The sequence below is a fragment of the Suricata suricatta genome, chromosome 12 (assembly GCF_006229205.1).
Source record: "Suricata suricatta isolate VVHF042 chromosome 12, meerkat_22Aug2017_6uvM2_HiC, whole genome shotgun sequence".
NCBI classification, from domain to species: domain Eukaryota; kingdom Metazoa; phylum Chordata; class Mammalia; order Carnivora; family Herpestidae; genus Suricata; species Suricata suricatta.
This window is the reverse complement of record NC_043711.1, coordinates 63,963,289-63,973,719: the sequence shown is the minus strand read 5'-3', so window position 1 is coordinate 63,973,719 and position 10,431 is coordinate 63,963,289. Positions and strand designations below refer to the sequence as shown.

General features: G+C 44.7%; 1 protein-coding gene and 1 long non-coding RNA gene across 2 annotated transcripts in view; one reads left to right on the top strand and one right to left on the bottom strand.

Annotated features, from left to right (window-relative positions):
- Positions 1-882, bottom strand: part of LOC115275512 — a 2,891-nt gene extending 2,009 nt beyond the window's left edge. The window contains exon 1 of the long non-coding RNA XR_003901595.1: positions 765-882. This is a non-coding gene — a long non-coding RNA (uncharacterized LOC115275512). The remainder of the gene's footprint in view (positions 1-764) is intronic.
- Positions 883-1,012: 130 nt separating this feature from the next.
- SCP2D1 (SCP2 sterol binding domain containing 1) lies at positions 1,013-1,773 on the top strand. Its single transcript, XM_029918676.1, has one exon. The coding sequence runs from the start codon at positions 1,018-1,020 to the stop codon at positions 1,570-1,572; it is 555 nt and encodes a 184-aa protein (XP_029774536.1). The 5' UTR covers positions 1,013-1,017; the 3' UTR covers positions 1,573-1,773.
- The last annotated feature ends 8,658 nt before the right edge of the window (positions 1,774-10,431 follow it).

Genomic DNA, 10,431 nt, shown 5'->3' with positions numbered 1-10,431 from the left:
CAAAGCTGTCATCATCAAGACAGTATGGTATTGGCACAAAAACAGACACATAGACCAATGGAATAGAATAGAGAATCCAGAGCTGGGCCCACAAATGTACGGTCAATTAATTTTTGACAAAACAGGAAAGAGTATCCAATAAGTCTGACATTATTTTAAAATAAAAGAAATATATACATTGGCTTTAGAGTCATTCTACCTCTGTTTACTAGCTGTGTGACAAGTCATTTCATTCCTGGCCTCAGATTCCCCATCTATAAAATGGGAATAAATATAGTACCTACCTCAGAGAGCTGTAATGAAGATTAAAACTTACTACTTAGTAGCTGTGTGACTTTGAGCAAATCATGTCATTCCTGGCCTCAGTTTCCCCATCTATAAAATGGGAATAAATATAGTACCTACCTCAGAAGATTATAATGAAGATTAAAAGTGTTAGTACATGTGCAATACCTATAACAATGTCTTCAGAGAGTAAGGGCTGTATTATTACATGCAATTAGCATGTGAGGCCAGCAGCATTTTCTATTAATCTTAGGGATATTCCTTTCTCCCCACTCTCTCACTGTGCCTTTGAATCTTTCTGATGCAAGTCCTGGTGCTGATTCTTTCTCCAACCAGCCATTTTTCTCTAAAATCATTTCCCCTTTCACTAGCAGCAAGGTAATGCCAAATCCAACATCAGAATCTGTGCCTTAAGGATTATCCACTTTTGAAGGAATCAAAATCACTGCTCTCTGAGTTAGGATTACTACCAGAAGTACCTGCATTGGAAACATAGAGCTCATATCACTGAAGAACCTTCTGCAGCCCCTTTCTCTTATTCCCAACATGGGGTCTAGAGGTTTCTGGGCTTGTGAGACCAACAGCCCTGATTGGTTTGAGGGAGTGGTGGTGTAGATCTGCCTCACAATGACTTATCTGAGGCCTCACCCCATGTCACATTTTAGTATCTGTTTGACCAATAAGACAGCAGCACATATACCAGCCTCATTCCCTGTTTGGGCCTTACCTTTGATGTCACAATCTGCTTGTGGATATCAATCTGGCCACAGCTGCTCACAAACCAGATGGCAAGGTCAAGAGGAGCAGCACAGTGAGATGTGGAAGAGAATCGACCATCAACCCAAGATCAAAACAGGGGATGGACCTCAGGCAGGCCAGTTCAAGGAACTGGGTGCAGCTCGGGAACCTGCCATGCCACACTCTCTAGAGCTGTCAGAATTCCAGAGCTTCCCTGTGTTTGAGGATATTAGCCATCACATCAAAGAAGTGGGGGCCCAACTGGTAAAGAAAGTCAATGCCATCTTTCAGCTGGACATCACCAAAGATGGGAAGACCATTCTGCAGTGGACCATCGATCTGAAGAATGGTTCTGGGGACATGTATCCAGGACCCGCCAGGCTCCCAGCAGACACTCTCTTTACAATCCCGGAACCTGTCTTTTTGGAGTTGGTTTTGGGCAAAATGAACCCCCAGAAGGCTTTCCTTGCCGGCAAGTTCAAAGTGAGCGGCAAAGTTCTGCTTGGCCAGAAGCTGGAGAAGGTTTTCAAAGCCTGGGCTAAATTTTAAGCATGTAAAATACCAAGAAAATGATCAGAATTTCTCTCCGATTATAATGTTGAGCAGAAATCATGCTTGAACTGAAGATTAAAGCAAAAAGTATCCAATATTTTTACTCAAATTTTTCCTATTCAAGTTTGCTTAATTTTCCTGCTGATATGTTCATTTACAGTGAGGTTCTATAGGAGTAAAGAGTGTTGGAGTGCATTACCTAAAAATCTTTGTCTTTTTCTTTTTTTCAGACTCACACATGCTATAATGTGGTAGGGTGGAAGCCACTTGGAGAAATGGGTGATTTTGACAGTTGTATTTAAATGCTTTCACAATTGGGTTCCTGAGAATTTTGTTTATGCTTTGGGGAAGGAAGTGCCAACAGTCATGTGTAGGTTTGCATGCCAGTTATTAATTTGGTTCTTTGAGGAAATTTTAAGTTTGCAGAGCTCTGGGAGGTGGGCTCCATAGCTGTGTGGGTAGAGGAAGGCCTAGAGGTCTTGGTGTATCATAACTTTAGATAGATTTAATTCCAAGAAAATCCAAGGGCTTGGGAGATGTTCTAGGCTACTGGCTCTTAAATTAGAGCACGTATCATACCACTTGAAAGACTGGCGAAAGCCTGGTGGACCCACCTCAGGGTTTCAATGCCATAGGTCTGGGATGGGGAGAATGTGCATTTCTAACAGGTTCCCAGGTGATGCTGATGGGATCACCCCTGGAGAACCCTTGCCTTGATTCATGCTGCAGCTTTCAGTATTGACCAAAACCATTCTGTTGTAGGCCATTGAGATGTTACCATTATTTGAGATGTTGCCACTATTTAAAGGGTCTCTTAGAATCTCTCCACTCCTGTGGGCCATTTATGAAGTGTCAGGAGCTTGTGCACTGAGAATTTTACAAAAGGTCATCCTGGGAGATTTTCCCTTCTGGGAGCCCTGTCCATCCATTGGGAAGACTGGAATGAGCCTGCTGCAGCCTGATGTGACCTTTATGGGTGAGTGTGTGATGTTTATTCCTGTGTAATTTTGTGTATACCTTTACCTTGTATACCTTTATATTCTGAAACACACATGGAAGGGTCCTTAGAACAGCCTTGCTCAAACACATGCCTACCAAATGACCCAGCTATTCCATTTGTAGGTGTTTTCCCAGGAGGAAAGAAAGCATGTGTGTAGGCACAAAAACATGAATGTGAGTGTTCACAGCAACTGTATTTGCAATAGTTCCTTACCCTAAATAAGCCAAAAGTCCATCAGTAGGTGAATGCATGGATGAATAAATTGTGCTGTGTTGTACCTTGGAATACTACTTGGATATGCAACAACATGGATGAATGTCAGAGTACAGAGTAGAGAAAACCAGAGAAAACTAAGTATGGACTATGTGGTTCTATTTATGTAACACATTAGAAAATGCAAACTATGAGGACAGAAGATCAGTGGTTGCCAAGAGACAGGAATGGGGAGCAGGGAGGTTTGGGAGGGGCAGTTATAAATGGATATGAGGAAACTTGGGGGGTGACGGATAGTTTCATTATCTTGATTGTGGTGATGGTTTCACAGGTGTGTATATATAGGCACAACATCAAATTGTATACTTTGTATACATGTAGGCAGTTTATTTTGTGTCAGTATATACTCAGCAGCACTGGAAAACCTGCTGTTCTTATCCAAAGTGAAGGCTTTATAAAGAGGATTTAAAGCTCTGCCTTTCTCTCAGCACAAGTCCTCTGACCATATCATGTGCCTGCCTTTCCAAACCATTACTGACTTAGGTGGCTCTGTAGAGGTCTTCCTAAGTTCCCCTTGTAAGAAACAGGCAGAGTGAGGGCTTGTTGCTAACAAAATCTCATTCTCTCGGTGGGAAACAAAGAGGCTCTTTGTTTAGTGTATGTTCAGCTCCGTGGTAAGGGACTGCTTAGGGTTTATGAGTGGGGATGTGGAGCACGCCCTGATCTCTTTCCTCACCTGGTCATTAGGTAGGTGATGTGTGTGGTGATCCTGCCAATACCCCTGCTGAGGGGAGCAGTGGGCATCTCAGAGGCTTCTGACTGATTTTGAGTACTGCTGTGAGCACTTAGCTTGCCTTGTCTAGGCACCTCCATTAGAGAGAGCCATATGTACAAGTGTCAGACATAGCCAGGCAGGGGTGTGGCTTGCCCAAGCTCATTCCCTGAGGTGGTTCCGCTCACAATCTGAGTTGATCCCAGCCTCTGGGGACTGGCCTTGGGGTAAGGGTTGCTCAGAGATGAGGTAGGAGGGGGAGAGGGGTGAGAGGCAGGGAGGGGTTGCAGAAGGTCACGTCTAGGCTGCCATCTTGACCAAAGGGAGGCCCATCACATAGACTGGCCAGTGACCTATGACCCCATTATGGTGGGACAAAATGTGACCCAAACCAATTAGATCCCTTTCTCAGGGATTTGGAAGTGGGAAGCAGAAGGGTTGAGCTACAGGTGAGCAGTGGGAATGGAATCCATCTGAAAGTCTGGGATATGGGGTGTGGGGGTGGGTGAAGGAGCCTCTGTGGGGGATGGGCAGCCACCATGGTACGAGGTGCAGTTGGAAGAGCCAAAGACTTGAATAAGAAGAGTAATCTGGTTCACACCTGAGAGAAGAATCCAGACCTTGGGAAACAACAGCAAACCTCTTTTCATAAGGAATAAAATTGCACAGTGCTGGGGTACCATGTGGAGTAGCTGGAGTGACTTAGATTTTAGAATGAGAAATGTGGTTTTGGGCTCTGGGTTACCACTTCACATCCACATAATCACAGGGAATTACTGAACCATTCCTGCACCTCAGCTGCCTCATCCAGAAATGAGGCCACCAGCTCTTATGACATCAGGTTGTTGGGTAGCTCCTAGTATCTCATACTCAGCACAGTCACTGGCCCAGGTGGGTTTTCCATTTTTATGTATAAAGGGGAAGAGGGAACTTTCCCTGGCTCCTTCTTGCCTTCCAAGAAAGTCCACATTTGGAGACTTTCTTTTTGCCTTTTCACCTACACTCATTTGATGTCCCAGAAGGTCACATCTAGCTCAGAACACACATCTGTATGTTGCTTGGCCTGCACAAGTTTGGCTAGCACAGTGTTTTTAGAGATTGAATGGAGATATTTTATATAAAAAATTAGATTTCTGGATTCTCTTGAAAATTTGAATTTTCACACTGTGTATTTGCACACTGAGTCTGAACTCCTGCCAGACAACAGCTCAGGAAGCAGTGAATGGGGTGGCCTGTCAGGGCAGGCCTGGGCCCCACCTTCAACACTGTCTCCTTGACTCCCAAGCTGAATTTTGGTGGCCCTCCACTCTTGAGCCTGGGCTGTCATTTCCTCCAGCAGGGCCTGCTTTGCTGGGGACCCGTAGGCATTTGTCTTCATGACCCCATCTCCCCACAATACATGGTCTTACTCTCCCCCCAACAGAAATACCTGGCATTAGTTTTCTATTGCCATGTTACAGATTACCACAGTTTAGCAACTTAAAACAGTCTGCATCTGTTATCTCACAGTCTCTGTGGATCAGAAGTGTGGGTGGGCTCAGCTGGGTTTCCTGCTCTGGTTGCATCTCACAAGGGCGAAAGTCAAGGTGCTGGCCAGGCTGGGCTCTCATCTTGGGACTTGGGAGGAGAATCTGCTCCAAGCTCATCTGGGTGTGGCCTTATCCAGTTCCTTGTGGTTGTAGGACTGAGGCCCGTGTTTCCTTGCTGATTGTCAGTCAAGGATGCTCTGTCAGCTCCTGAAGGTACCCATAGTCCTTGTCACATGACTTCTTCATCTGCAAAGTCAGCAGTGGTGTGTGTGTGTGGGGGGCTCCTTCTTAGGCTTCAGGCCTCTCTGACCTCTTCTGCCTTCATTTTCTGCCTCCTTGTAAAGGACTTGAGGGATTGTCTAAGGGCCAACCCAGATAATCCAGGATAATCTCCCTATTTTCATGTCAACTGATGAGTCACCTTAATTATGTCTACGGACTCCCTTTTGCCATGTAAGGACTGAATGATTAAGCCTCCCTCCCCCAGGTTTATCTGAGCTCCCTCTTTTCTACCATGTGAGAATATAGCAAGAAAGTGTCACCTACAAGCCAGGAGGAGAGAGTTCAGCTGCCCCTGACCATTCTGGCACCTGATCTCAGACTTCCAGCCCCCAGGTCTAGAGGAATAAATATCTGTTGCTTAAAACACCCAGTCCACAGTATTTTTGTTATGGAAGCTTGAGCTGACAGGCAGTATATTCATGTCATCACATCCACAGTCCTGGGGACTGGGGTGTAGAATCTTCCCGGGACCTGTATTCTGCTCTCCTCTCCCTGTCCCTCTAAGTCTACCATCTAACCCTACCCATCCTTCCTCCAGGAAGCTGCCTCGACTCCGTTATCAGCTTCCTGTCCCACAGTGCTTCTGACCCTCTTGTTTTAGCCCATGTACTGACTCTGGGGTGGCTGACCTCCCGTCTAGGCCACTCAGACACCTTGGGTTGCTCAGCACAGACTCATTTTACACTGCTGGCTTGATGTTTGGTTGGTGGTGCTGTCTCCTTCCGAAGGGTTTCAGTGTGGATGATAGGTGATGTGGCTGACCTGCACACCTCCCTGTGCCAGTGTGCTGCTTGAGGGCAGGGATCAGTCAGGGCCTGGATTCACTTGGTCTCATCCTTTCAATGCCTGGTAACCATTGTACACTCCCTAAATGTTTGTCGAATGAATAAACAAACTCCTTAAAATTTTTTTTTTGAAAAATATGCACATGGAAAATTCAAATAGTGCAAAAGAATGAATGGAGAAGATTTGATTCTTTATACTTTTCCTGACTCCCTTCTCCTGATTGTATGCCAGGAGGCACCCAGAGTTACCAGTTTCTTGTGTGTTCTCCCAGACAGGTACACATCCCCCTAATGGACAGGTTCCACCTTCCACTTTTTTGTTTTTACAGGAATTGTAGCTGACCACAGAGACTATTCTCCACCTTGCTTTTTTTTTTTTTTAAATTTAGTGAAGGCATTTTAACTTTATTTTTTTCAAATACCTTTATCATGACACCTTTGACAACTTGCATAAAACCTATAAAATCCCTGAAAAACATTGTTCAAATATTCAGAACTTCTAGTAGACTTTTATATATACTTTTAATAAAAATTATGTTTATTTAAGGCATAAAATATGATATGATATACATATACACAATGAAATAATTACTATAGTTGAGCTACAACGTATCATCTCACCACAAAGTTACCATTTCTATTGTGATGAGTGCTTCTAAAACTTATTCTTTAAGCATTTTTCCTGTATTCAATCCAGTATTATTAACAATAGTCATCATACCTGTACATTAGATCTTTAGACTTATCTATCCTACGTAACTGCGTGTTTGTGCCTTTGGGCCAATATCCTCCTATTGTCCTCTCCTCGAGCCCCTGTTAACCACTGTTCTACTCTGCTTTAGGTGTTTGACTTTCTTTTTTCTTTTATAGTTTATTGTCAAGTTGGTTTTCATATAACACCGAGTGCTCATCCCCACAAGTGCCCTCCCCCATGCGCATTCACCCTCCTTCTCCTCTCCCCCTCCCTCCATCAGCCCTCAGTTTGTTCTTAGTATTCAAGAGTCTCTCATGGTTTGCCTTCTTCCCTCTCTTCAACTAGTTTTACCCCTTCCCCTCCCCCATGGTCCTCTGTTACCACGTTGCATTAAAAAAAATGTTTTATTGGGACGCCTGGGTGGCTCAGTTGGTTAAATGCCTGACTTTGGCTCAGGTCATAATCTCGCGGTTTGTGGGTTCGAGCCCCGCATCAGGCTCTGTGCTGACAGCGTGCTTCAGATGCTGTGTCTCCCTCTCTCTCTGCCCCTCCCCTGCTCATGCTCTGTCTCTCTCTGTTTCTCAAAAATGAATAAAAATTTAAAAAAATTTAAATAAAAATGTTTTATTTATTTTTGAGAGACTGCAAGTGGATGGGTTGCAGGGGTTGGGGAGGACATGGGATCTGAAGCTGGCTCTGTGTTGACAGCCATGAGCCCTTATGTTGGGGCTTGAACTCATGAACCATGAGATCATGATGAACTGAAGTCAATACTCAGCCTACTGAGCCACCCAGGAAACCCCCTCCACCCTGCTTTTTTATTTATTCTAAAAGGTTACACATAGATCTCTTCTTCAAAGAGTCTCCTCCTGAAGGGTTAAATGTTCCACTTGACTTACCTGACTGAAACTTTTCTCACATCTCCCTGTGTTCTTTAGGGAAAATCTCACAAAGGGCAGCTATACTGGTGAAGGTTGAAAAGTGGACCCCTCTTCAATGGAGTTGGGATTTATTTCCCCTCCTTGTTCAAGAAGTGCTGACAATCCTTAGCATTGCAAGAGCTGTGGGCAGAGCTGAGGGCTGCCCTTGCCTGTGGCTTCTCCTGACCCTCCCATTTTTCTGCCTGTTCAGGGCTACACTGAGTGCCCGGTGTGATGGTTCCCTGATGGGGGAGGCTGAAGACCCCATTGGACCTTTTCCCTCTAGGACCTAGAGGGTTGTATGGTCTCTGAAAGAGATCCCTAGCTTTAAAGTGGGAACCAACAGATAGAGCCACAGAATCAGGCACTTCTGCAATAGGTAGAGATTGGGGTAGGAGAGAGTGAGGCACTCAGGTGGGTCCTAGGTCCGCTAACCAGAATCCTGAGTTTCTCCAGAGCTGGGACTATTGCATTCATTTGCCTGAAGCCCAAAAGGAGACAAAATCTATTCTGATGAAGGACTATTATCACTTTTCTATTAGAGACACAGGAATCGCTCTCCTAGGAGACTGTCTCCCCACTCTCCTTCCAGTTTTACGTGGTTATTAATGAAACCCACACTTGGCCAATTTTTCTGTTTTCCTGCCTAAGGATGAGAAGAGGGAGATCGTCCCCAAGTGACCCTATGAAACACCTGGGGCTGAAGTGAGGCACTCCTTCTAGGGGACAGCTCAGAGTTGTGAGTGTCAGCTCAGATGCCAAACATCCTCAGAAAATGGCTCTTCATCTTCTGTGTGTAGTTGGCTTTATACTTTTCAGGGGGATTTGCATGTGTCTGATTTGGCAGGTGGTATAGGGCAAGTGTAGAGTGCAAGGCTTGTACACCACGACTTAAGATAATCTTGTATTGAAATGCTAACATTTCATTGGTTGAGCAGCTCATTCATTCACACATTTACGGTGCATCTGCTATGCACAGGCACTGTGCTAAGCATTGAGATGCAATGGTGGAAAGCACCTCCCCTCCACCCAGGCAGACAACACCATATTGGAAAACAATCCTCAGGGTGGGAGTCTTGGGTTCAGAGAGGCTACAAGCATGCTGAGGCTAGGCTGGTGGAAGGAGTTAGGTCAGAGCTTGGGCTAAAAGAGCTTCTCAGGGGATGCCACCTCCTTCAGCTTGGAAAAGACTTAGCCTGCACTAGGCCTGGAAGGGATGGGACAAAAGACTCATGACCCCCATGGAAGCTTCTCTGATTACTCATGTTGGGGTATAGCCCAGACTGGAGTTCTGGAACCTGTGGCAACTGATAGGGCTTCCTGTCTCAGCTCCCAAAGGTTGGTCCATTCACATGTCTTTAGGCATGAGGTCCAGGAGAGCATCAGCAACGAGGGCAAGGTTTCTGTTCTGGAGAGTTTAACTTAGAGCAGATTTGGGTTTAGCAGTGAGCTGTCAGATTTCATTTTTCGTAGGCTGATTAATTCACTAATTTAATAAACATTTGTTGAGAATTTATCATTTATTAGACACTAATGATATTAGGCTGGTGTTATGCCAGTTATTTATGAGACCGGGATTCATTCCCTTTGGTCAGACCCTGTTCTGATGGGTTTCTTCCTTACCATACTTGTTACTAAATACTCTGGAAATCACTGTTAGTTCTAGGTATGAGGCGACAGTGACGAGCAAGCAGAGGTTCCTCTTCTCCCAGGCTTTCATTGTCAGAGGGGGGACTTATGTGGATGGCAGGGAGACTAACAGTAAACAAACAACCAAGCGAAATGATTTCAGAAGGTGAGCACAGTTGTTCCACAGTGGACACAGGTGTACTTACATGTAGATATTTTTCTATAAATGCAGTACAGGACTCTGAATGTATTTTCTTTATGATTTTCTTAATAACACTTTTTTTCCTCTAGCTTATTTCATTGTAAGAACACAGGATATAATACATATAACCTAAAAATTATGTGTTAATCAACTGTTTATGTTATTGGGAAGGCTTCCAGTCAGCAGTAGGCTATTAGTAGTTAAGTTTTGAAGGGAGTCAGAGTTATACATCAATTTTTTACTACATTGTGGAGGGAGATCAGTGCCCCTAACCCCCATGTTGTTGAGGGGTCAACTGTATAACCAAGGAAAATAGTATTGTGGCCGAGGGGGAAGCTGGGTGGCCAAGGAAGGTCTCTCTGAGAAGGGGTTGCCTGAATATGATTCTCTGGAAACAGATCACGGGGAAAGATTTGGGTGGCAGCTTACAGGCACATGAAATGATGCTCAACATCACTCATCATCAGGGAAATACAAATCAAAACCACACTGAGATACCACCTCACGCCGGTCAGAGTGGCTAAAATGAACAAATCAAGAGACTATAGATGCTGGCGAGGGTGTGGAGAAACGGGCACCCTCCTACACTGTTGGTGGGAATGTAAACTGGTGCAGCCGTTCTGGAAAACAGTGTGGAGGTTCCTCAAAAAACTATCCATAGAATGCCCTTATGACCCAGCAATAGCACTGCTAGGGATTTACCCAAGGGATACAGAAGTGCTGATGCATAGGAGCACATGTGCCCCAATATTCATAGCAGCACTGTCAGCAGTAGTCAAATCATGGAAAGAGCCTACATGTCCATCACCTGATGAATGGATCAAGAAGAT